The sequence below is a fragment of the Pseudophryne corroboree genome, chromosome 8 (genome assembly GCF_028390025.1).
Source record: "Pseudophryne corroboree isolate aPseCor3 chromosome 8, aPseCor3.hap2, whole genome shotgun sequence".
In the NCBI taxonomy this organism is placed as follows: domain Eukaryota; kingdom Metazoa; phylum Chordata; class Amphibia; order Anura; family Myobatrachidae; genus Pseudophryne; species Pseudophryne corroboree.
The window spans coordinates 69,865,124-69,891,859 of NC_086451.1; the positions used below are offsets into that span (position 1 = coordinate 69,865,124).

Genomic DNA, 26,736 nt, shown 5'->3' on the forward strand with positions numbered 1-26,736 from the left:
AGGTATTGGGGACAGACGCCATAGATGGCGTTTCCACCACCAGGAACCAGTCATCACTTGTGTGACGCCCTTATGTCAGACTGGTGCTGCATCCCTCTATGGGGTCCCTCTACCCTATAATGTCACTTTATAATGGAGTTTCCATTTTTGTCCACCTGCGCCATTGTCGGGGTGAGGGAAACAAATGCACAGCTTGGCCTTCCTAGAGTCACATTTACAACTGTGTACTGTTGTGGGGAAGATATTTATTTTAAAATCCTCATTTCCTCAGCAAGGATTTAGTATGATTTGTACTGCCATTCCCAATATGGCAGCCACCACTATGCTTACTGAAGAAAAAAAGGAATCCCGTACCAGAGGGTGTATGTTTATTGACTGCAAAGAAAGTAAAAAGTTAACATGAATTTAAAAAAACAAAACGGTTTATCACAGAGATAAAGAATATAGCTGGACAGAATCAGGTCTGTACTATTCCAGTCAGTTGTTGAAAGCAGCCATCTTTGAAATATCTACTTAGGAAAGGGGAACTTTCCTGTCATTATCACTATGATGCAATGCAAAAGCTGGAGTTTGAAACACACTTACAATGCAGGTAATAACTCTGTGCATATTGATGGAGTGGAACAGTAGGAATTCTGAAGAAACTAACTAGCTTGCTATGCTTTGCCATTTGAGCTCTTTGCTCTATATCAAAACCATTTTGGTCAAGGTCTAAGAAATATGGGGTGTTTTTTTATTATTTCTCATACTGTAGAACAAAACTAAACTTTTAACTACAGGCTTATTAAAAAAGAAAATTTCATAAACAAAGTAAAACTGTATTCTACCATCACAGATAAAAAAAAGTAATGTTTGGGTTTCGCCATCCTTTAACTACTGGACTGCTGTATCTCTCACTGAGTGGAATGCCCCAATTCTAATCAACAGGAAATGCACTATCTCACCTTCAAAAATCATTGGTAAACACTACACATTTAAAGTTTCTCTATCTATCTGACTTTGTGGCGAGAGGAACGCCTGCAGCTTGATGAGGTTTCGTCACAAGACGTTTCTTCTTGGGCTGTCACTTGGTTTTGCTCCAAATTCCCTTCCATTTCAGCAAGCAGCACTTCAGGCTCCAGCAGGTAACCCGCGTCTTCCTCACTTGTACTCACAGTGTCAAAGACCGTAATGGAACCTTCATTAGTACCAGAGCTGCAACCAAGCTCTTCGGCTACTGGAATACTTCCTTTCTCACACTGTACTTTTTCCGGCTTTGTTGGTTTAGTGCCATCACTTTCCAAACCAACACTCCCGGCGTGCTTCTGGTTTTCTTTTTCATCCTCCTGTGGTTCCTTGGAAGAATGGTCAGCCTGCAACTGCCCACGGTTCTTCACCGCTTTGCATCTCTGCAAGCAAAGTACAAAATGAATTAAAAACCGCCAATACAGGAGTGAATCCTGTTTTCTGTACAATGGTCCTCTGTTACTCACATGGCAAACCAGGGCCACACTGTACAGTCTAAAACTGTTGTTCCCCGCTGTATCTTTTTGTTATTTTAAATCCAGAAGTCTGTCCCATATCAGTTTACGGCATGTAGATGGTCTATAATGAGTGCAATTGTTTTGGTGCCACCCAGGTGGCAAACTGATATTTTACATTATTGAAACCCAGCGGACCACATTAATAACTGGTCTCTCACACCCTCACCCACAGGCACTCAACACCATCCGTCAACCACACCCACCCAAACACAGTCAACCGCACCCACTCAACACAGTCAACCGCACCCACTCAACACAGTCAACCGCACCCACTCAACACAGTCAACCGCACCCACTCAACACAGTCAACCGCACCCACTCAACACAGTCAACCGCACCCACTCAACACAGTCAACCGCACCCACTCAACACAGTCAACCGCACCCACTCAACACAGTCAACCGCACCCACTCAACACAGTCAACCACACCCACTCAACACAGTCAACCACACCCACTCAACACAGTCAACCACACCCACTCAACACAGTCAACCACACCCACTCAACACAGTCAACCACACCCACTCACACACTTTTTAGTCCCCAAGTATAGTGTGCATTTCCACTATGGGTACAAGAGAAGATCCTGTAACTGATCCTTTATTATATTTGAAATCCTTCATATTGCTGTGAAGGTGAAAACACATATTTTAAAGAGCTTCTATGTATTCCATAATACACCTGTCAGACAAAGACGTATAAGTGTACAACCTAGTGTGTGTGTGTGTGTGTGTGTGTGTGTGTGTGTGTGTGTGTGTGTGTATCCGGTCTTCGCATTTACATACAAATCACACTATTCCACAGAGACACAAATCTTACAATCCAAACATTAAATCTAAATGGCTGCTTCCCAGCACAAGTACAATGTAGGCTGTCTGCATGGTGATCAGACTGTAGTCATACAATTATACATACTTCAGCCAGCTTCAACTTTAAAACTCACTTTTGGATGAAAGTTTTCCACCTTATTTTATGAGATTATTGACCAATTAAGCTATCTACGATTCCTTGTATTGTATAGATGGCCACCCACCTTGAGTGACTACCTAACAATCCGACAAGCAACTGCTTTGTAAAGTACGAGCCCAGCTGTATCGCTGTAAATTCAGCGTGGTCAGTAAATATTACACACCTTTTAATCGGACGGTACTTGTTATGTGGGACAGATATGAACTACACTAGAGATCGCCTGGCTTAATGCTGCGCACATAAGCGATTATCAAGGAGCAGATGCTAAACGCTGTAGGATGGCAGGGATATAAGCAGATGATCATAAAAATCCATGGTATGATATATGTAAACACAGTGATCTAAAGTAACAGCTAAGAAAAATGGAGCGGGTAGTCAAGCGACAGCAAAGAGAGAGAGAGAGAGCGCGAGTGTCAAACAAAACAGGAGCCAGGCCATGCAACAGGAGAAGGGTCTAACCTGGACGTTCTGAAAATGCACCAGGGACTTGCAGTGCGTGAGCCGGGCAGCAGAGTCACTAGGATAGAATTTGTGACACAGCCTGCAGAGATAACCCGCGACGGGGACCATATAATCCAGGCCTGCGAAACGGGAGGGCAAATCACAGAATGGATATCAAAAGGGAAACACGAAATAAAGAACAGAGAAGAGAGGGTGTTAAAGGAAACAGAGGAGAGACATGAAGGGGATGGATGGATGTTCCACAGATGACAAACAATGCACAGGACTAACAGCAAACTCCTACAGCCAATGTGACAGAGGACAGTACCAGCAGGAAACAGACAAACAAAAAGGGAGAATGGTTTTTTGAAAAGCAGAAGGAGAGAGCAATGTTGATGGTGTAGATCTCCCCTGACTACGGTGCTTCGTCTGACCCATCAAACCTGTAATAGCTGCAGTAAAAAGCATAAAGTGGATACAGGGGAGGCCCAAAGTACTCACCGTAGGCGGTGTCTGATTTATACTCTTCCCCTTGTTCATGATCCGCAAAACTGTCCTCTTTTTGAACCTGAAATCAAGTTTGCAAACCAGCTCATATTTAATACCAGCAAATGTTACAGTGCAGAACAATTGTCAAGAGCAAGGGGTTCAACTCCAGTCCTCTATCCCGCCATGTTTTGTGGATGTCTTTAATCATGCATAGATGAGTTCATCTTTTTTGCAGGGTCAGTAATTATCCCACAGACAGAAATCCTCAAAGCATGACCTGCTGGGAAAACCTGACAGTCCAGGTTGAAAAACCACTGGTCAAAAGCCAGGGATTAGGAATGGAGTCCGACCTGTTGTCTGTAATCCGGTCTGTACAAATGGTGACATGGCTCGAATCTAGGTCAGGAAGCCATGATTTAGAAATAGGGTTCTACCTATTGAGCTTATAAAGGGGGAACCAAAAGGCTTTAGAGATTTGGGCAAAAAAATAAGATTTTACTTACCGATAAATCTATTTCTCGTAGTCCGTAGTGGATGCTGGGACTCCGTCAGGACCATGGGGATTAGCGGCTCCGCAGGAGACAGGGCACAAAAATAAAAGCTTTAGGACTAGGTGGTGTGCACTGGCTCCTCCCCCTATGACCCTCCTCCAAGCCTCAGTTAGGATACTGTGCCCGGACGAGCGTACACAATAAGGAAGGATTTTGAATCCCGGGTAAGACTCATACCAGCCACACCAATCACACCGTACAACTTGTGATCTGAACCCAGTTAACAGTATGACAAACGTAGGAGCCTCTGAACAGACGGCTCACAACAATAACAACCCGATTTTTTTGTAACAATAACTATGTACAAGTATTGCAGACAATCCGCACTTGGGATGGGCGCCCAGCATCCACTACGGACTACGAGAAATAGATTTATCGGTAAGTAAAATCTTATTTTCTCTGACGTCCTAGTGGATGCTGGGACTCCGTCAGGACCATGGGGATTATACCAAAGCTCCCAAACGGGCGGGAGAGTGCGGATGACTCTGCAGCACCGAATGAGAGAACTCCAGGTCCTCTTTAGCCAGGGTATCAAATTTGTAGAATTTTACAAACGTGTTCTCCCCCGACCACGTAGCTGCTCGGCAGAGTTGTAATGCCGAGACCCCTCGGGCAGCCGCCCAAGATGAGCCCACCTTCCTTGTGGAATGGGCCTTGATAGATTTAGGCTGTGGCAGGCCTGCCACAGAATGTGCAAGTTGAATTGTGCTACAAATCCAACGAGCAATCGTCTGCTTAGAAGCAGGAGCACCCAGCTTGTTGGGTGCATACAGTATAAACAGCGAGTCAGATTTTCTGACTCCAGCCGTCCTTGAAATATATATTTTCAATGCCCTGACAACGTCCAGCAACTTGGAATCCTCCAAATCGCTAGTAGCCGCAGGCACCACAATAGGCTGGTTCAGGTGAAACGCTGAAACCACCTTAGGCAGAAACTGAGGACGCGTCCGCAGTTCTGCCCTGTCCGAATGGAAAATCAGATATGGGCTTTTATACGATAAAGCCGCCAATTCTGACACTCTCCTGGCTGAAGCCAGGGCCAGTAGCATGGTTACTTTCCATGTAAGATATTTCAAATCCACCGATTTGAGTGGCTCAAACCAATGGGATTTGAGAAAATCCAAAACTACATTAAGATCCCACGGAGCCACTGGGGGCACAACCGGGGGCTGTATATGTAGTACTCCTTTTACAAAAGTCTGGACTTCAGGAACTGAAGCCAATTCTTTCTGGAAGAAAATCGACAGGGCCGAAATTTGAACCTTAATGGACCCTAATTTGAGGCCCATAGACAATCCTGTTTGCAGGAAATGTAGGAATCGACCCAGTTGAAATTCCTCCGTCGGGGCCTTCCTGGCCTCACACCACGCAACATATTTTCTCCAAATGCGGTGATAATGTTGTGCAGTCACCTCCTTCCTGGCTTTTACCAGGGTAGGGATGACCTCTTCCGGAATGCCTTTTTCCCTTAGAATTCGGCGTTCAACCGCCATGCCGTCAAACACAGCCGCGATAAGTCTTGGAATAGACACGGTCCCTGCTGAAGCAGGTCCCGTCTTAGAGGTAGAGGCCACGGATCTTCCGTGAGCATCTCCTGAAGTTCCGGGTACCAAGTTCTTCTTGGCCAATCCGGAGCCACGAGTATCGTTCTTACTCCCCTTTGCCGTATAATTCTCAGTACTTTTGGTATGAGAGGCAGAGGAGGAAACACATACACTGACTGGAACACCCACGGTGTTACCAGAGCGTCCACAGCTATTGCCTGAGGGTCTCTTGACCTGGCGCAATACCTGTCCAGTTTTTTGTTGAGGCGGGACGCCATCATATCCACCTTTGGTTTTTCCCAACGGTTCACAATCATGTGGAAGACTTCTGGATGAAGTCCCCACTCTCCCGGGTGTAGATCGTGTCTGCTGAGGAAGTCCGCTTCCCAGTTGTCCACTCCCGGAATGAACACTGCTGACAGTGCTATCACATGATCTTCCGCCCAGCGAAGAATCCTTGCAGCTTCTGCCATTGCCCTCCTGCTTCTTGTGCCGCCCTGTCTGTTTACGTGGGCGACTGCCGTGATGTTGTCCGACTGGATCAACACCGGCTGACCCTGAAGCAGGGGTTTTGCCAGGCTTAGAGCATTGTAAATCGCTCTTAGCTCCAGTATATTTATGTGAAGAGACATCTCCAGGCTTGACCACACTCCCTGGAAGTTTCTTCCCTGTGTGACCGCTCCCCAGCCTCTCAGACTGGCATCCGTGGTCACCAGGACCCAGTCCTGTATGCCGAATCTGCGGCCCTCTAACAGATGAGCACTCTGCAACCACCACAGAAGAGACACCCTTGTCCGTGGAGACAAAGTTATCCGCTGATGCATCTGCAGATGCGATCCGGACCATTTGTCCAGCAGATCCCACTGAAAAGTTCGTGCGTGGAATCTGCCGAATGGAATCGCTTCGTAAGAAGCCACCATTTTTCCCAGGACTCTTGTGCATTGATGCACAGACACTTTTCCTGGTTTTAGGAGGTTCCTGACAAGTTCGGATAACTCCCTGGCTTTCTCCTCCGGAAGAAACACCTTTTTCTGAACCGTGTCCAGAATCATTCCCAGGAACAGCAGACGTGTCGTCGGGGTCAATTGAGATTTTGGAAAATTCAGAATCCACCCGTGCTGTTGCAGCACTACTTGGGTTAGTGCTACTACGTCCCCCAGCTGTTCTCTGGACCTTGCCCTTATCAGGAGATCGTCCAAGTAAGGGATAATTAATACGCCTTTTCTTCGCAGAAGAAACATCATTTCGGCCATTACCTTGGTAAAGACCCGAGGTGCCGTGGACAATCCAAACGGCAGCGTCTGAAACTGATAATGACAGTTTTGCACCACGAACCTGAGGTACCCTTGATGTGAAGGGCAAATTGGGACATGCAGGTAAGCATCCTTGATGTCCAGGGACACCATAAAGTCCCCTTCTTCCAGATTCGCTATCACTGCTCTGAGTGACTCCATCTTGAACTTGAATTTTTGTATGTACAGGTTCAAAGATTTCAGATTTAGAATAGGTCTTACCGAGCCGTCCGGCTTCGGTACCACAAATAGTGTGGAATAATACCCCTTTCCCTGTTGTAGGAGGGGTACCTTGACTATCACCTGCTGAGAATACAGCTTGTGAATGGCTTCCAATACCGTCGCCCTGTCTGAGGGAGACGTTGGCAGAGCAGACTTTAGGAACCGGCGAGGGGGAGACTTCTCGAATTCCAACCTGTAACCCTGAGATACTACCTGCAGGATCCAGGGGTCCACCTGTGAGTGAGCCCACTGTGCGCTGAAATTCTTGAGTCGACCCCCCACCGCCCCTGAGTCCGCTTGTAAAGCCCCAACGTCATGCTGAGGGCTTCTGCTCCTGGGAGGGAGCTGCTTGGTGCACTCTCTTACCCTTTCCTTTGCCTCGGGGCAGATATGACTGTCCTTTTGCCCGCTTGTTCTTATAGGAACGAAAGGACTGCGGCTGAAAAGACGGTGTCTTTTTCTGTTGGGAGGGGACCTGAGGTAAAAATAGGGATTTTTGTTTACTTACCGTAAAATCTCTTTCTCTGATTCCATCTGGGGGACGCTGCGCCATTACTTGTGGGTTAGAGGTGTGTGGTAGTGGAGTTTGGCACAGAACTATTAAAACCTGACTCCTCCCCCCTCTAACCCCTCCCATCTCCTTCCTGCCTAGCCAGTACCTCAGTTAACGTTTAGCCAAGCCAAAGGAGATAGACCAACAAAAATTTTCTGGTTAAACCAGACAAGATAGACCAACAAAAATTTACTGGTTAAACCAGACAAACATCTGGGAGGGATCGCAGCGTCCCCCAGATGGAATCAGAGAAAGAGATTTTACGGTAAGTAAACAAAAATCCCTATTTCTCTTTCATCCATCTGGGGGACGCTGCGCCATTACTTGTGGGATTTCCCAAAGCAAGCCAATAAGAGGAGGGAGACGGAGACGGCATAGCCGTCCGCAAAATGTGACGCCCAACAAAGGCAGTCTACAAACTGAAAGTATGAAAACTGTAAAATTTATTAAACTAATGCACAGATGACCATGTCGCCATCCGACACAGCTGCTCAATAGGCGCACCCCCGCGAACAGCCCAAGAAACTCCAACAGCTCGAGGTGAAGGAGCTCGGATTGACTCAGGAACTGAAACGGCAGAAGACTGATATGGTCGAAGGTACCCAACGAGCCACTATGTACTTGGAAGCCGGACAATCTCGTTTGGACGCATCAATTAAAAACCAACAAAGCATCCGTACGATGGATATAATCCGCACGAGATAAAGAAAACCATAAGGTCCTAAGCTCATCTAAAAAATCAACTGGGAATCCTCCGTGGAAGGGGAAAGAGTAACGCTGGAAGGACAATGTCCTGATTTAGATGAAATGCTGACACAACTTTCAGAAGGAATGTTTTGTTCGCAGAACCCCCCGATTATCATGAAACACCAACAAGGGTGGACTGCAAGAAAATAGCTGCCAATACAGATACTCATTTTGCTGAGGCAATTTTCTATAGGAAAACAATAGAGGAACGTTAGACACCGCAATTCTACAGATTCCAAAGGGTCAATGGAGATTTTTGAAGAGACGTAAGGACTAAGGTAAAGTCCCAGGGAAGAACCGGAGGAACAAAAAGGTAGCTAAATCCGCAGAAATCCCTGAAGGAACGTCAGAACCTCTGGAATGATAACCAGTCTCTTTAGAAAAAAGAACCGTCAAGGCAGAAACCTGACCCATTTGTGAAGAAAGTCTCAGACCCTTATTGAGACCCTCCGGAAGGAAGAATAACAGACGAGGAACTCTAAACAAATCCGGTGTTAAACCACGCTTTTTACACCAAGCAACGTAAATACGCCACACTCTGTGGTAAATCTCAGAAGCCACCGGCCTGCTAGTCTGAATCATAATTTACACAACAGGACGAGAATAAAACTTTTTTTTTTTTTTTTTTTTTTACTTGAAAACCAGCCGATTCAACCTGGGTAGTGAGATGGTCCTTGAATCCTAAGATGTGGATGCGGAGGGGGTCGGAATGGTTCCCTGATGACCATAGTGCGCAGAAGAGCGTACCACTGTCAGCCTGGCCAATCTGGGCCACCAGAATGATTGGAAGATCTTCTCTCCGAATGCGTTGAAGCAGACTTGGAGTTAGTGGAAATGTTGGCACCTAACCCAGCTGAAAGTGCCACAGCGCCATCAGTGCATCGATTAGAATTTCTAGAGGGACCCGAGTACTACATCGGGTATCCCCGACCAGCTACTAGAGTCAGAACACCACCCGGTGAAGTTCCCACTCTCCTGGATGCACCGTGTGACGGCTTAAGAAATCCGCTTTTCAGGTCTCGATTCCTGGCATGTGAATCTCGGATCTGGTCGGAACCCAATGTTCCGACCATATGAAAATCTTGTTTATGTAAGCAACCGCCGTGGTGGTGTTGGACCGAATCCGCACTTGATGACCCTGTACTCTGGTTTGAATCCGGAGTAGTGCCTACCGAATCGTCCTCAACTCCAAGATGTTGATCTGCAACTCTGACTCTTTGACTGGCCTCGAGCTCTGGTCAAATTGGAGCTGTGAAGCCACCAGCGAAGTGACTGACGAGTCTGTACAGACAAGCGGAACAGCTGTAAGTTGAGGTGAGGCCCTGTCCGAGTCCAACAGTTGAGAATCTGAGCCTGAAGGAGTCGAGCATGAAACTTGGCATATGGAACTGCCGCGAAGGTTGCCACCATCCTGGAAATGCAGCAGTGCTCAAATTCTGGACTGTATGTCCTGAATGAGGGAGAACACTTTCTGTTGTTGGTATCGAATAAGAGTTCCAGAAACATTATCTTCTGGGAATGAAGCCAAGACGACTTTGGACAATCTATTATTGATCCAAATAACTGTAGGGTCTCTATTGTGAGACGCAAGGTCTGGTGAAGAATCAACTCTGACGGTGCCCTGATCAACAGATCATCCAAATACAGAGTAATGTTGACTCCCTGACGCTGCAAAACTGCAACCGCATGGTCTATGATCTTTGTGAATACCCGAGGAGCCGTGGCTAGGCCAAAGGGAAGAGCCTGAAACTGAAATGTCAAGGCTGACGGTGACTCTAAGAGCTTTATGATCCGTACAAATAGGAACAAGCAGATATGCGTCTTACAGTATGTCTAATGCAACCAAATATTCCCCTGTTTCCATGGCGATGATAATCGAGGGGATGTAGTCCATTTTGAGCTTTTGGGTTGAAACGAACCGTCCACTTTGTCCACGGGTAAAATCCCCAACCTCTCTAATGAGCGGGAACTAGAAAAATTTTCTTAATTTCGTAGATGAGTGGCTGTTGCATGACGAAGAACTCGACGGCTGGAGGGACCGTTTGGAAGAGAAGTGAAGAACACACGATACGGGACTGGTTCCTCGAGATCTAACGTATATCCTCTGGATATGACCTCCGTCACCTACCTATTTGGTTTCGACAGGAGTCGCACTTCTTTGAACTGTAGTAACAGAGTCCCGACCGTCACTGCTCCCTCCGGCGTTATGCAGTAGGTTTGTCGGTAGGTTTACTTCTACCTCTGAAACTGTTTTCGTGGATATGTGGAGACAGCACGAAAGGAATGGAACTACCTCTGTCCTGTACATGAAAGGAACAAACCCTTGTATTTGGTTTCGGAAGGAACAGCCGGAAGAAAGGGCTCCTGCCCTCCTGTAGTAGCTGAAATAATCTTCTTTTATTCCGACCCAAAGAGAACTCACCTTCAAAGGGTACCGCCGACAAGGTCTGTTGGAGTCAAAATCGGCATTCCAACCCCGAAGTCAAAGAGACCGTCTTGCTGTCACGGTCAAGGCAGAAATACGGGAGTGTAGTGTAGCAGAATCAATCAAGGCCTCACCCACATAAATAAGAGTCTCTGAAATCTGTCCTGCTAATTGAATGGCTTCCGATGGATCGTCAGATTGCATTCCAGATATGACCTGTGCTAGTCCGTCATCCGCGGCCCTGAGGACCCAAGCGCCAGCTAGAATCGTGATAAAGAAAACAGATCTAGGCATTGCTTCAATCATCCTATCTGTAGGATCTTTCCATGTCACCGACTGTACCGAAGGAATAGCCGTAGCTCCTGCTAAAAGTGAAATGAGTGTGCCTACCTTTGGGCTGTTTTCTGTAAAAGGATATAGAAATTTTAATTTCTTAGGGACTTGGAACGATAATCCGGTTTAAGTCAGGCCTCCTTTAAAATATCCCTGTTATTAAGAGTCTGCCGGATGGTGTCTAACAGCAATCTAACACTTGAGCTAATAACACAATAATTTTTTCAGACCGAAACTTTGTCCCACTCTGGGTCTATGTCCCCATTCTCCAATGGGACTGACTCTAACTCCTCCCCCATAAAGTTATAGCGGGCAACGGTTGTGACCGTGTTGTAGTAGGAAAACTGTCGGCAAGTTTACAAACTTGTTTAGGGATTGAGTTAAATTAGCAAGACATCTGCCCATATTTTGAGCCCACGGAGGCAGAGACAGGTCCGCAGAACCTTCCTGTTGGTCCACCACCGATGCACCAGAGCATAAAGGATATAGGGTACCCGCGTCCGCCCTACCCTTAGCGAGCCTTGACTCACATTGCAAGTAGGCAATTTAAAAACCCCTAGGGTGTCTTCCCCCTTCTGGAAAATTCTGGTCTCGCCAGGATTCGAACACGGGATGCACGCATTACAGGTGGAGACTGAAACCACTATGACATCACAGACCACCTTATGTTCATAATGAAATTTTTTAAAAACAAATGCACTACCAATGTACTATAAACTCAGTAGAGTAGTGGTCAGCACTGTGAAGCATACTGTGTAATTTATATTGAGACAAATTCTGTTCACTCATTAAAGTATAGAATACATAATGCCCCCAAAGTATACTTGTTGTTAGGTGACCTCCACTGAATAAACAGGGTGAGTATTACTTAAAAGGTGTCCAAGCTCAGTGCTGTGTGTCTCACCGCGTCCCCCATACTGCCTGGAGAAGATGGCGGCCGGAGCTTTGTAAACGCTGTACGGGAGTGTGTGTCAGGTAGTGCAGGGCGGGAATCCGTCCCTTCTCTGAAGCAAGTGCGCGCCGGGTAGCTCAGCGTAGGCGCGCTATAACCGGAAGTTTACAGTTCCCGCCGCGTCCCCCTGTTCGGGTAGCGGCTCCCGTACACCGCTACATACAGTGACTCTGTTCGGCAGCAGCTACCGGGTGTCGCTACTTACAGCGGCCACCGGGTGTCGCTACTTACAGCGGCCCTGCTCAAGCAGTGACTCCCGTGCGCCGCCATCTGATTGCTAGTGGCTCCCGCGCGCCGCTACTCACAGCGGCTCTGTTCGGCAGCATCTATCCACATATCTCCCAGGGAGTGACTCACCACTCTCCCGGGCTACTCCGCCAACAACCTTAGTAGGAATAAATAAATCCTTGGTAATGCGCTCCTCCGTTCACCTCCCGAGAGAGAGCTGGGGTGGGGGTGGGGGGAGGGGGGGGGGGGAGATAGGGGGAACATAATAAATATATAAAGATATAGGAAGGATATAGGAAGGATAGACCAATACTGTCAGAGACAGATTGTGTCTATCCTGTACCTTCTCACTGCCGACTTCTTAGAAATAGGAATCCAGCCCCAGTGACCGAAGTGTGGTGACCTCCAGCGGCAGATTATAGAGTGGGAACTTATCTAACCCCACTCTAATAGTACCTGTCACCTGTATACAGGGACTAGGCACTTAAATAATAAAATAAGAAAATACCTAACTAAAATATTCAGAGAGAAAAAAATCTGTGTCTGTACTCCACAGGCACAAAACAAAAACTGAGGTACTGGCTAGGCAGGAAGGAGATGGGAGGGGTTAGAGGGGGGAGGAGTCAGGTTTTAATAGTTCTGTGCCAAACTCCACTACCACACACCTCTAACCCACAAGTAATGGCGCAGCGTCCCCCAGATGGATGAAAGAGAAAGGTGGATTTCCCGGCTGTTGCCGTGGCCACCAAATCCGATAGACCGACCCCAAATAATTCCTCCCCTTTATACGGCAATACTTCCATATGCCGTTTGGAATCCGCATCACCTGACCACTGTCGCGTCCATAAACTTCTTCTGGCAGATATGGACATCGCACTTACTCTCGATGCCAGAGTGCAAATATCCCTCTGAGCATCTCGCATATAAAGAAAAGCATCCTTTAATTGCTCTATAGTCAATAAAATACTGTCCCTATCCAGGGTATCAATATTTTCAGTCAGGGAATCCGACCAAACCACCCCAGCACTGCACATCCATGCAGAGGCGATGGCTGGTCGCAGTATAACACCAGTATGAGTGTATATACTTTTCAGGGTAGTTTCCAGCCTCCTATCAGCTGGATCCTTGAGGGCGGCCGTTTCAGGAGACGGTAACGCCACTTGTTTTGATAAGCGTGAGTGCCTTATCCACCCTAGGGGGTGTTTCCCAGCGCGCCCTAACCTCTGGCGGGAAAGGATATAATGCCAATAACTTCTTTGAAATTAGCAGTTTTCTATCGGGGTTAACCCACGCTTCATCACACACTTCATTCAATTCCTCTGATTCAGGAAAAACTACAGGTAGTTTTTTCAGACCCCACATAATACCCCTTTTTGTGGTACTTGCAGTATCAGAGATATGCAAAGCCTCCTTCATTGCCGTGATCATATAACGTGTGGCCCTACTGGAAAATACGTTTGTTTCTTCACCGTCGACACTAGATTCGGTGTCCGTGTCTGGGTCTGTGTCGACCGACTGAGGTAAAGGGCGTTTTACAGCCCCTGACGGTGTCTGAGACGCCTGGACAGGTACTAACTGGTTTGCCGGCCGTCTCATGTCGTCAACTGATTTTTGTAACGTGCTGACATTATCACGTAATTCCATAAACAAAGCCATCCATTCCGGTGTCGACTCCCTAGGGGGTGACATCACCATTACCGGCAATTGCTCCGCCTCCACACCAACATCGTCCTCATACATGTCGACACACACGTACCGACACACAGCAGACACACAGGGAATGCTCTTATCGAAGACAGGACCCCACTAGCCCTTTGGGGAGACAGAGGGAGAGTTTGCCAGCACACACCCAAGCGCTATAAATATATAGGAACAACCCTACAGAAGTGTTGTTTCCTTTATAGCAGCTTAATATATCAATATCGCCAAAAAAGTGCCCCCCCCTCTCTGTTTTTTTTACCCTGTTTCTGTAGTGCAGTGCAGGGGAGAGTCCTGGGAGCCTTCCTCGCAGCGGAGCTGTGCAGGAAAATGGCGCTGTGTGCTGAGGAGATAGGCCCCGCCCCCTATTTCGGCGGGCTCTTCTCCCGGTGTTTGTGAGACCTGGCAGGGGTTAAATACATCCATATAGCCCCAGGGGCTATATGTGATGTATTTTTAGCTAGAACAAGGTATTATCATTGCTGCCCAGGGCGCCCCCCCCCAGCGCCCTGCACCCTCAGTGACCGCTGGTGTGAAGTGTGCTGACAACAATGGCGCACAGCTGCAGTGCTGTGCGCTACCTCATGAAGACTGAAAAGTCTTCTGCCGCCGGTTTCTGGACCTCTTCACTTTTCGGCATCTGCAAGGGGGTCGGCGGCGCGGCTCCGGGACCGGACTCCATGGCTGGGCCTGTGTTCGATCCCTCTGGAGCTAATGGTGTCCAGTAGCCTAAGAAGCCAATCCATCCTGCACGCAGGTGAGTTCACTTCTTCTCCCCTAAGTCCCTCGTTGCAGTGAGCCTGTTGCCAGCAGGACTCACTGAAAATAAAAAACCTAATAACTTTTTCTAAGCAGCTCTTTAGGAGAGCCACCTAGATTGCACCCTGCTCGGACGGGCACAAAAACCTAACTGAGGCTTGGAGGAGGGTCATAGGGGGAGGAGCCAGTGCACACCACCTAGTCCTAAAGCTTTTATTTTTGTGCCCTGTCTCCTGCGGAGCCGCTAATCCCCATGGTCCTGACGGAGTCCCAGCATCCACTAGGACGTCAGAGAAATAAGAATGAAAGAAGGTGTACACTGCCTACAGTGTGTGGGAATGGGGAGAGACCAGACAAATTAATTTCTTTACACTATAAACTCTATACAACTATATCGATCTAAATATATTTTACACATACTGTATATACAGAGGACACCCAATATTATTCAACAAGAAACAAGCCCTATGCTCCAACAGGAGTTTACTAAGCTTGGAAGAGCAGTTGGGGACACTTATGAAGTGAATAGTAGAACTGTGCTGTTGCCTGCAGGCTCTAACCAGAAAATCAAAACAAGCCTCTTATTGGTTAATATGAGCTACACGACAGTTGACCTGTGCACCAGTTTTCATAGATGTCTCCAAGTGTGTTGGTGGCAGCGATGGGACCAAGCAGTATGCATGTGCAATTCTAACCGCTGCATATGAATATGGCACCATATAACAGAACTAGTTTAAGTCTATGTTCCACTCTGAAAACCCATTTCAAAAATAAATTCCAAATTTTTTGTTTTTTGTTTACCGGAAGACATTCGGTGTCCTCGGAAATGTCATCTGCGCTGATACCCTCTTCTTCCTCTTCATCATCTTCGTCGTCCTCGTCCTCAAAACAGCCAACGGCATCTACTGTGATCAGTTCCTCAGACTCCTCAGGGTTCCACGGTTCCTTCTCACGAAGCCGGACCTATGGAGGGTCATAAGCGAGTCAGTCACTCAGATAAATTCCTGAAGTAACGTGTCCTGGGTACATGCTATAGATAGGCATTAAAAAGACAACAAGTGTACTGAAAGCTGCTGTTAGGAGCAATAGTGGTACCGTGCATACAGCCTGATTAAGAGTTGCATGATGGAAATGCATTTGCAATTGTGGTTCTTAAGGCTATGGAATTGCTAACCATCACAAGTGACGCCCACCGAAAACCCAATCACAACCGCTGCACATACACAAAGAGGAACATTAACTGTTAGGGTAGCCCTAGGGCTACACAGACTGGACACAGCAGTAGAGACACAGGACCCATGTTTCTCTACGTAAATGATCGCAGCTGACAACATATACACTCCCTATAAACACACCTGAGTTTTTGCCACCACTCCCCGTTACATTTCCCAAATGGTCAATACCGGTCAATCACTCTGCAATGAAATCCTCACAGCAAGCGGCTTTGCGAAGGCACCTTTACACATGCTAAGCGCAATCACAGCACATGTGCAGTCTGTCGATAGTCGCGAAAACATCGACATATCGTAGAACTTTGAATCAGGCCCATAGTCCTAAAGCGGATACACACTACAGAGATCTCGCCCCGATATGTTTCTGGATGAATCGGACTGATATATCGGCCGGGCTGTTCAGTGTGTACGCCCAATCTGTGCGCTCCTGCGGTCGTTAGCGATATCTTCCGGTTGGCCATGTTGCATGTCCAACCGAACGATATTGCATGCGGCGCCGCGCAGTGTAGTGAAGGATGGAACGAGGGATCGCTCTGTCCTTCATTACATCGTTCTGATACATATTGCAGATATATGACAGCTGGCATATCATCTGGGTACACATCTTGTAGTGTGTACCCAGCTTTAAAAAATCAGCACTGGACGTGGCATAACAAAGGCAAAAAACCTAGCACACATTAGTGGTCGTCACTGCTAGAAGAGAGGAAAAGGAAAACAACAGACAAGTAAAACATCTTTAGGTAGATGCATATATCAGACTATGGATTCTGTTCAGTCTCCTCTTACCTCTTGCGACTTCTGCTTGTGCTCCGGAGACTTCATGTGCTCCACAAACTTCCGAGGGGTCTTAAAGTGGCGGCTGCACACTGTACAGAATGGTCTTAGGGAGCGTTTTGCCATCTGAAAGGATTGAGATTGTTAGCGTGGATCACAACTATCTTACGAAGCAATAGGCTTGGGCTTCAAGTCATTTTCAAAACACACACACACACACACACACACACACACACACACACCTTATATACAATACTGTGCAAAAAAGTTTCAGGCAGGTGTGAAAACTGCTGCAAAGTAAGAATGCTCTCAAAAAGCAAAGTGCTAATAGTTTATTTTTATCAATTAACAAAATGCAAAGTGAATGAACAGAAGAGAAATCTAAATCAAACCAATATTTGGTGTGACCACGCTGTGCATTCAAAACAGCATCAATTCTTCTAGGTACACTTGCACAAAGTCATGGATTTTGTAGGATTATAGTCAGTTGTAACATTAACCAATCATAACAACCAGGTGATAATAATCATTTTCAAATGTAGGTTGAAACAGTCACTAACTGAAACAGAAACAGCTGTGTAGGAGGCTTAGAACTGGATGAGGAATAGCCAAACTCTGCTACAAAAGGTGAGGTTGTGGAAGACCGTTTCAAGTCACAGGTCATTCACCATAGCAAGACTAAGCACCACAACAAGACACAAGGTCTCTCCCAGGCAAAGATTTCAAAGCAGACTGGGGGTTCAAGATGTGCTGTTCAAGCTCTTTTGAAGAAGCACAATGAAACGGCCAACGTTGAGGTCAGTAGACGCAGTGTTCGGCCAAGGAAACAGAGTGCATCAGATGAAAGACACATCATGCTTACTTCCCTTCGAAATCGGAAGATGTCCAGTAGTGCCATAAGCTCAGAACTGGCAGAAACCATGGGACCCAGGTACACCCATCTGCTGTTCGGAGAAGTCTGGCAAGAAGTGGTCTTCATGGAAGAATTGTGGCCAAAAAGCCATACCTTCGACGTGGAAACAAGGCCAAGCAACTCAACTATGTACAAAAACATAGAAACTGGGCTGCAGAAAAATGGCAGCAGGTGCTCTGGACTGACGAGTCAAAAACGAGATTTATGGTAAGAAGTTACCGTTATTAAATCTCTTTCTGCGAGGTACACTGGGCTCCACAGGGAATAACATCGGGGTGTAAAGTAGGTTCTTGATCAGAGGCACCAACAGGCTCAAAGCTTTGACTGTTCCCAAGATGCATAGCGCCGCCTCCTCTATAACCCCGCCTTCGTGCACAGGAGCTCAGTTTTTGTCAACCAGTCCAATGCAGTAGCAGGTAAAAGAGACAACAATCGTTAGTAGCCACATACACCACACATAACGACAGGAGAGGGTGTCAGCGGCTAATGCCATACCAACCCAAAGAAGCTAAGTGCGTCAGGGTGGGCGCCTTGTGGAGCTCAATGTACCTCGCAGAAAGAGATTTAACAACAGTAAGTTCTTACCATAATTCTGCGGCGGGGTACACTGGGCTCCACAGGGAATAACATCTGGGATGTCCTAAAGCAGTTCCTTATGGGAGGGGATTCACTGTAGCGGGCACAAGAACTCGGCGTCCAGAGGAAGCATACTGGGAGGCGGATGTATCGAAGGCATAGAACCTTATGAACATGTTCACCGAGGACCACGTAGCCAACTTGCACAATTGTTCAAGGGTCGCACCACGGCAGGCCGCCCAAGAAGGTCCAACAGACCGAGTAGAACGGGCCTTAATAGTAGCAGGAGCTGGACGACCAGCCTGTACATAAGCATGTGCAATCACCATTCTAATCCATCTGGCCAAGGTCTGCTTGTGAGCAGGCCAGCCACGTTTGTGAAAACCAAACAGTAAAAAGAGGGAATCAGACTTCCTAATAGGAGCTGTCCTCTTCACATAGATACGGAGAACCCGTACCACATCCAAAGACCACTCTTTGGAAGACAATTCAGGGGAGGCAAAGGCCGGAACCACAATCTCCTGATTAAGGTGGAAAGAAGACACCACCTTAGGTAGGTACCCGGGACGTGTTCTAAGAACCGGCCCGGTCACGGTGAAAAATCAGATATGGGGACCTACAAGACAAAGCACCCAGATCAGACACCCATCTGGCAGAGGCAATAGCCAGCCGAAACAACACCTTAAGAGAAAGCCACTTACGGTCTGCCGATTCAAGCTGCTCAAACGGAGACCCTTGCAACGCCTCCAGAACCACCAAGTCCCAAGGAGCCATAGGCGGGATGTAAGGAGGTTGAATCCGCAACACACCCTGAGTAAATGTATGAACATCAGGTAAAGTTGCAATTTTTCTCTGGAACCAACCCGACAAGGCAGAAATATGAACCTTGATGGAGGCTAGACGAAAGCCCAAGTCCAGGCCCTGTTGTAGTAAAGCCAAAAGTTTGGCCGTACTAAACTTGTAAGCATCATGATTGTAAGATGCGCACCAAGCAAAGTAAGAATTCCGGATCCTATGGTAAATCCGAGCAGAAGCTGGTTTCCGGGCCTTCAACATGGTTTGAATGACCGCCTCAGAAAATCCTTTGGCCCTTAAGAAGGAAGCTTCAAGAGCCATGCCATCAAAGCCAATCGGGCTAAATCCTGATATACACAGGGGCCCTAAACGAGGAGATCTGGGCGCTGCGGAAGTAGAAGGGGACGCTCTATCGAGAGACCCTGAAGGTCTGAGAACCAATGCCATCTGGGCCACACTGGAGCGATCAGAAGTAGAATTCCTCCTTCTTGCTTGAACTTCCTTATTACTCTGGGCAGGAGTGGGTAGGAGTGACACCGGAGGGAACACGTATGGCAGCCGAAAGTTCCATGGAATTGCCAGAGCGTCCACGAACGCTGCTTGAGGATCCCTTGTCCTTGCTCTGAAGACCGGAACCTTGTGATTGCCATCATGTCCACATCTGAAAGGCCCCACTTGTCCACGAGGAGTTGAAACACATCTGGATGGAGGCTCCATTCTCCGGCATGTACGTCCTGACGACTGAGAAAGTCCACTTCCCAGTTTAGGATTCCCCGGAATGAACACTGCCGATATGGCTGGCAGATGGCGTTCAGCCCAATGAAGAATCCATGATACTTCCCTCATTGCCGCCTTGATGACTGATGTACGCCACCGTGGTGGTGTTGTCCGACTGCACTTGAACAGGTCTGTTCTGTAATGCTGGGCCAAGTTCAATGAGTTGAACACCGCCCGCAATTCCAGAATGTTTATTGGGAGGAGAGACTCCTCCTTGGTCCACCGACCCACCAACCTCTCAGACTGGCATCCGTTGTCAGAAGAACCCAGTTGGAGATCCAGGAGGGACGACCCCTGCTCAAAATCGTTGGTCCTGAAGCCACTAGCTCAGTGACAGATGGACTTCCGGAGACAAGGAGATCATGCGAGACCTGATCCGGTGAGGCAGGCCTTCCTACTTGGCAAGAATCAGCTTCTGCAGAGGGCAGGAAAGGAATGGAGCGTACTCCACCATGTCAAAAGCCGACACCATGAGACTTAGCACTTGCATTGCCGTATGTATCGGCACTTGTGGACGAGATAGGAGGCATCGAATCCTGTCTTGAAGCTTCAGGACTTTCTCCTGAAAAAAGTACCGCTGGTTGTGAGTGTCCAACATCGCCCCCAGGTGCACCATGCTCTAAGCAGGGACCAGGGAAGATTTCTTCCAGTTGATGAGCCACCCGTGGGCTTGCAGACACTGGATAGTCAGATCCAGATGGCGTAGGAGAATTTCTGGGGAATTTGCCAGGATCAACAAGTTGTCCAGGTACAGTAGGATCCTGACCCCTTGACAGCGGAACACAGCTGTCATTACCGCCGTGACCTTGCTGAAGACTCGCGGAGCCGTGGTCAAACCAAAAGGTAACGCCCGAAATTGGTAATGGAGGTTGCCAACCGCAAACCTCAGGTAATGCTGATGCGACACTGCAACGGGAATAAGCAGGTAAGCATCCTGTATGTCTAGGGAGACCATATAATCCCCATGTTCCAAGGCCAGAACAATAGAGCGAAGGGTTTCCATACGAAACTTGGAAACCCTGACAAAGTTGTTCAAGGACTTGAGGTTGAGAATGGGCCGGGAGGACCCACTTGGTTTTGGGACTAGGAACAGCGGCGAATAGACCCCTGGCCTCTCTGAGCTAGAGGCACTTGTACTACCCCTCCTGTGTCCAGGAGGGACTGTACCGCGAATTAAGTTTTCACCTGATCCGAAGGGACGTCTGTCAGGCAAAATCGATGAGGGGGGACGTTTCTTGAAGGATACGGCGTAACCTCGAGTGACGACTTCCCGTATCCAGGCATCGGAAGTGGTCTTCAGCCATACCTGGGTAAACCCTAGAAGTTGGCCCCCCACCCTGGGATCCCCCAGGGGGAGGCCCGCCCCATCATGCGGCAGGCTTGTCAGTTTTGGAAGCAGGCTGACAGGCAGCCCAGGCCCATTTGGGTTTGGGCTTAGCAGGTTTGGAAGTGTGACAGTGTTTCGGGTACGCCTGACCTTTTGCTTTTCCTGGTGGACGAAAGGAACAAGAGGAAGTACTCTTAGCCTTCGGCGCCGAAGGAGCAGTACTAGGCAGACATGCCGTTTTAGCAGAAGCTAAGTCAGCCACTATCTTATTGAGGTCTTCTCCAAAAAGAATGTCTCCCCTTAAAAGGGAGCACCTCCAGGGTTTTCTTGGAGTTCAGATCTACGGACCAGGACCGCAACCAAAGAATCCGGCGAGCCAGTACAGATGTAGTAGAACAAAAAGAAACAGAGAAGGATTGGACTTGAAGTGGCGCACTTAAACATTAAATTGATACATAAATTATAACTTTATGTATCAATTTAATGTTTAAGTGCGCCACTTCAAGTCCAATCCTTCTCTATTTCTTTTTGTGCATAACTATATATTGGCAACAATATATTCAGTGGCAGCACCCCCTATATAATTCAAATATCTGATATAGAATATAACTAGGGGTTTCCTTTGTTCTAATTTGGAACTTTTCTATAATATGCTAGTGCAGTAGTATCCCTTTCCCTGCTAACGTACAGATGTAGTAGAAGCCTTGGCCGCCAGAATACCAGCATCAGAAGCAGTCTCCTTCACATAATGAGAAGCTGTGACAATATACGACAGGCATTGTCTAGCATGATCAGAAGCATTGGAAGGCAACTCAGCTTCCAACTCCTGGGCCCACGCCTCAATGGCCTCTGCAGCCCAAGTTGCTGCAATAGTGGGCCTATGCACAGCACCAGTGAGGGTGTAAATAGCCTTTAAACAACCCTCCACACGTTTATCCGTCGGTTCCTTCAGAGATGTGACGGTAGTCACAGGCAGAGCTGAGGATACTACGCAAGGCAAAGTTCCTTTATCAGACTTCCAGGCTTTTTCTTTTGGTAAATAGAAGGTGTAAAGTCCAGCTCCTCCACCAACGCGTTTCGCTGTTTGCCACATCTTTTTCACCTTGGTGAAACGCTTTGTAGAGAAGCTGGACTTTACACTTTCTATTTACCAAAATGAAAAGCCTGGAAGTCTGATAAGGGAACTTTGCCTTGCGATTTGAATACTTACAAAACGGACCCGAGCTTATAATTGGACCAGTTGGATTCCCTAATCAAGCTGTATAAAGGTACCCATCACCAATTCAAGTTGGTAATTAGTTCCATCTCGCTCATTACATGTTCCTGGACTGTGGCTACAATAAATAGGATGAACTTGATATCAAAGTTCCAGCTCACAATCATTTTTATCATCGATAAAATCAAATGCAGTGCTATGATAGACCCTTTTTCATGTAATTGAGTCTTGACTTTATATATGTTGCAACATATGGAATTTTATGTAATGTGCAAATAAATTTGTTTAAATTTTTTATTATATTCAGCTCTCTAGCGCCAATTTCATTTCTGTATATATTGTTTTGTGGGGACTAACTATGCTGATATTTATTGGCTGCTTTCAGTAAAACAGCTGACGTTCAGCGCCAGGTTTATTACTTTGCAATTTATCTACGTTCAATGTCATTAAGAACTATCTTCTAAGTAAAGAAGAACAAGGAGTCCTGGAAGTGATGATATTGCCCCCCACAGAACCCTGATCTCAACATTGAGTCTGTCTGAGATTACTTGGAGACAGAAAGTTTTAAGCAAGCCTACATCCACAGAAGATCTGTGGTTAGTTCTTTGGAACAACCTCCCTGCCGAGTTCCTTCAAAAACTGTGCAAGTGTACCTAGATGAATGGAAGATGTTTTGAAGGCAAAGGGTGGTCACACCAAATATTGATTTGATTTACATTTCTCTTCTGTTCATTCACTCTGCATTTTGTTAATTGACAAAGAAACTATTAACACTTCCATTTTTTAAAGCAATCTTACTTTGCAGCATTTTTTTCCATGCCTGCATAAAACTTTAGCACAGTACTGTACATAAATGTATGGCTTAGCCAGAGGCAGTCAGTATGATGCAGGAAATAGGTCTGCTCTATGGGCCCGAATCATGTTTGTAAGTAAAGCCAAGAAAGAAAAAAAAAAAGCACATAACTTTGTGTCTGGGACATACCATGTTGTAATGCTAGGGGAGCAAATACATTTATATTATTTCTGTGCAGCATAAATACAGGCTGCTTTTGCATGTAGCCCACAAATGCTAAACAGGTTATTCTTACACTGCAATTTCGACTTCAGTTTGAATACATTCAAATCAAAATCTCTCTGCACATGTTACATCTGCCCCTCTTGCAGTGCAGAATGGCTTTGCCCTGTTGCTTGCTTTTTTGCTTTACTTACAAAAAGGAATAAGGCACTATGTACCAACAGTCACTCATGCCAAGTGAGGAGATAATTAATACTGCAGTATTGTTCGGGGTTCATTTAAAAAGAAGGATTTCTCTAATTCCACCAATCACCGTTTTACAGACATCACAATACCACACAAACCTTATGTTCCGGAGTCCGGCGATGCTTTATAAGATCACAGCTGAAATGAGCCTGACAGACATTGCACCATCTCATCTGCTTCTTTTTACTGCATGGAAACAGAAATGTTGGTCATAGACCAGAGCATCACAATAAAGTCCATGTTATAGCCCAGTGGGATGTACTGTACTTGTCCTTATTGTAGCTGCCTGCTGCCCTGTAATAAGGTCACAACCTGCAACTCATGAACTACAACACTACAGTTTAAGAACAATTAGGAATAACTGACTTCCTGTCCTTACCCATCTCTGCACGCCATGCCACCCTGGCTGTCTTTTGCAGTGGGCATAAGGGTAACCAGACAGGCATTACTGAGATGTTGGATCTCCTGGATGTTCTGCTGGTGCTGAGCGTTCACCAGGTGAGACTGGAAATTCTGAAACAAAAAAAAGTAACACTTGTCACCACTACACCTGATTAGCGGCTATCTGTAACATTGGGGCAGATGTATTAGGCCAGGAGAAGGCATAAAGTAGTGATAAAGCAGTGATAAGTGCAAGGTGATAACGCACCAGCCAATCAGCTCCAATATGTAAATTGACAGTTACGAGCCGATTGGCTGGTGCGTTATCACATTGCACTTATCACTGCTTTATCACTTCTTTATTCCTTCTCCAGGCTGAATACATCTGCCCCAATATACCATGCTCATACAGAAGATACACTTTACATTTACACAGGCCAGGTTACCTTACATTGCACATTACAAGTGTTCCTTTCTATCCTGCACAGTGCTGTATGCTCCTGAAAGCAGTATGTTACGTAAGTTCTTATATTAGCAATGGAAAAATCACTACACATAATACACAGAACTACAGAAGGCAGAGTATGTACTGTATGTTTCCCTGTGTTTGCGCGGTAGGTACACTGGTTGCTGACAAATTAACGAGCGTGTGTTGTCACGCAATATGTGCGCTATTTAAATAACATAATTAATAAGTACACGTTGCTTTGAATTAGTGTATACAGTAGATACATCAAAAGTACACAATGCAGACCTTTTACATGGGGTAGGCATGGATGTTTAAAAGTTTTTGTTTTATTAGTGATGTTTTAGGCTTTCCTTACTTTACATTTACATGAATCTAACACTGGTATATGTGTGTATAATTATATTATATTATATATATATATATTATATATATATATATTTTATTATTATTATCCTTTATTTATATGGCGCCACAAGGGTTCCGCAGCACCCAATTACAGAGTATTTTAACAAATACTCAAGCAGGAAAACAGCAACTTACAGTTGACGACAATATAGGACAAGTACAGGGTAAATAAACATAGCTACATCAGCAGATGACACTGGAATAAGTATCAGGTGGCAGAAGACTGCTGGAGTTGGTGCAGTTGAATATTATTAGAGTAAGAAAAGGATAAGCACATGAGGGAAGAGGGCCCTGCTCGTGAGAGCTTACATTCTAAAGGGGAGGGGTAGACAGACAGGGGTGAGACAGATGGGGTACATAGAGAGCATGGAACAGAGGTTTAGGATGAGATTTGGCTGGGTTTGGTGAAGAAGTGGGTCTTGAGAGCCCGTTTGAAGTTTTGTAGAGAGGTGGAGAGTCTGAGGGGGAGAGGCAGGGAATTCCAGAGAAGTGGTGCAGCACGTGAAAAATCTTGGAGGTAGGAGTGGGAGGAAGTAATCCGTAGGCAGGAGAGTCGGCGTGCATTAGCAGAGCGAAGAGGACGGGTGGGAGAGTAAAGGGAGATAAGGTCAGAGATGTAGATGGGAGAGGAGTGGGTGAGGGCTTTGTAAACAAGTGTGAGAAGCTTGAAATGGATTCTGAAAGGGAAGGGGAGCCAATGAAGGTCTAGTAAGAGAGGAGAGGTGGACGTAGTGCGTTTGGTGAGGAAAATGAGCCGGGCAGCAGCATTGAGGATAGATTGGAGTGGAGAGAGGTATTTGTCAGGAATGCCAGTCAGGAGGAGATTACAGTAGTCCAGTCTGGAGATGACCAGTGAGTGGATAAGAGTCTTCGTAGCATCCTGGGTCAGAAAGGGTCTGATCCTGGAAATTATTTTATTTAGATGAAAACGGCAGGTTTGTGAGAGGTGCTGAATGTGTGGTCTGAAGGAGAGGGAGGAGTCAAGGATTACTCCAAGACAGCGCACTTGGGGGCTAGAGGAGATAGTAGTGCCATCAATAGATAATGAGATTGTAGGAGGTGAGGTTATGCGGGAGGGAGGGAAGATGATCAGCTCGGTCTTAGACATGTTAAGTTTAAGAAAGCGCTGGGACATCCAGGAAGAGGTAGCAGAGAGACAGTTGGGAGATACGAGTGAGGAGAGCAGGGGAGAGGTCTGGAGAGGAAAGATAGATTTGAGTGTCATCAGCATAGAGATGATATTGAAAACCAAAAGAACTAATGAGCTTACCTAGTGAGGACGTATAGAGAGAGAAGAGAAGAGGACCAAGGACAGAACCTTGGGGTACCCCTACAGTTAGTGGAAGTGAGGGGGAGGTGGAGTCATGAGAGGAGACAGAGAATGAACGGTCAGAAAGGTAGGAAGACAGCCAAGAGTGGGCAGTGTCACGCAGACCAATGGAGTGAAGGATTTGCAGTAGGAGAGGATGGTCCACAGTGTCAAAAGCAGCAGAGAGATCAAGTAGAATAAGTAGAGAGTAGTGTCCCTTAGATTTAGCAACATGGAGGTCATTGCATACTTTTGTAAGGGCAGTTTCAGTGGAGTGGAGAGGACAGAAGCCAGACTGGAATGGGTCAAGCATTGGGTGTGAGGAAAGAAAGGAAGTAAGGCGGTTGTAGACAATACGCTCAAGGAGTTTGGAGGCAAAAGGGAGGAGAGAGATGGGTCGGTAGTTGGAAAGAGTGTTTGGATCAAGGGTAGGTTTTTTAAGAATAGGAGAGATGAGTGCATGCTTGAAGGCAGAGGGGACAGTGCCTGATGAGAGGGAGAGATTGAGAAGGTGGGAAAGATGGGAACAAGCAGAAGGAGAGAGGTAGCAGAGGAAGCGAGAGGGGATAGGGTC

At 46.6% G+C, this 26,736-nt stretch overlaps 1 protein-coding gene across 5 annotated transcripts in view; it reads right to left on the minus strand.

Annotated features, from left to right (window-relative positions):
• Positions 1–351: 351 nt before the first annotated feature.
• Positions 352–26,736, minus strand: part of CIZ1 (CDKN1A interacting zinc finger protein 1) — a 99,624-nt gene continuing 73,239 nt past the window's right edge. For 4 of the 5 annotated variants that reach the window (XM_063936600.1, XM_063936602.1, XM_063936601.1 and 1 more), the window contains 7 exons: positions 23,978–24,111; positions 23,697–23,784; positions 16,746–16,859; positions 15,529–15,690; positions 3,436–3,502; positions 2,953–3,074; positions 352–1,388 (listed from right to left, as the gene is read on the minus strand). In XM_063936600.1, coding sequence (XP_063792670.1) covers positions 990–1,388; positions 2,953–3,074; positions 3,436–3,502; positions 15,529–15,690; positions 16,746–16,859; positions 23,697–23,784; positions 23,978–24,111 — 1,086 coding nt within the window. In that variant the 3' untranslated portion in view covers positions 352–989. The remainder of the gene's footprint in view (positions 1,389–2,952; positions 3,075–3,435; positions 3,503–15,528; positions 15,691–16,745; positions 16,860–23,696; positions 23,785–23,977; positions 24,112–26,736) is intronic. The other variant, XM_063936604.1, reaches the window with a different exon arrangement.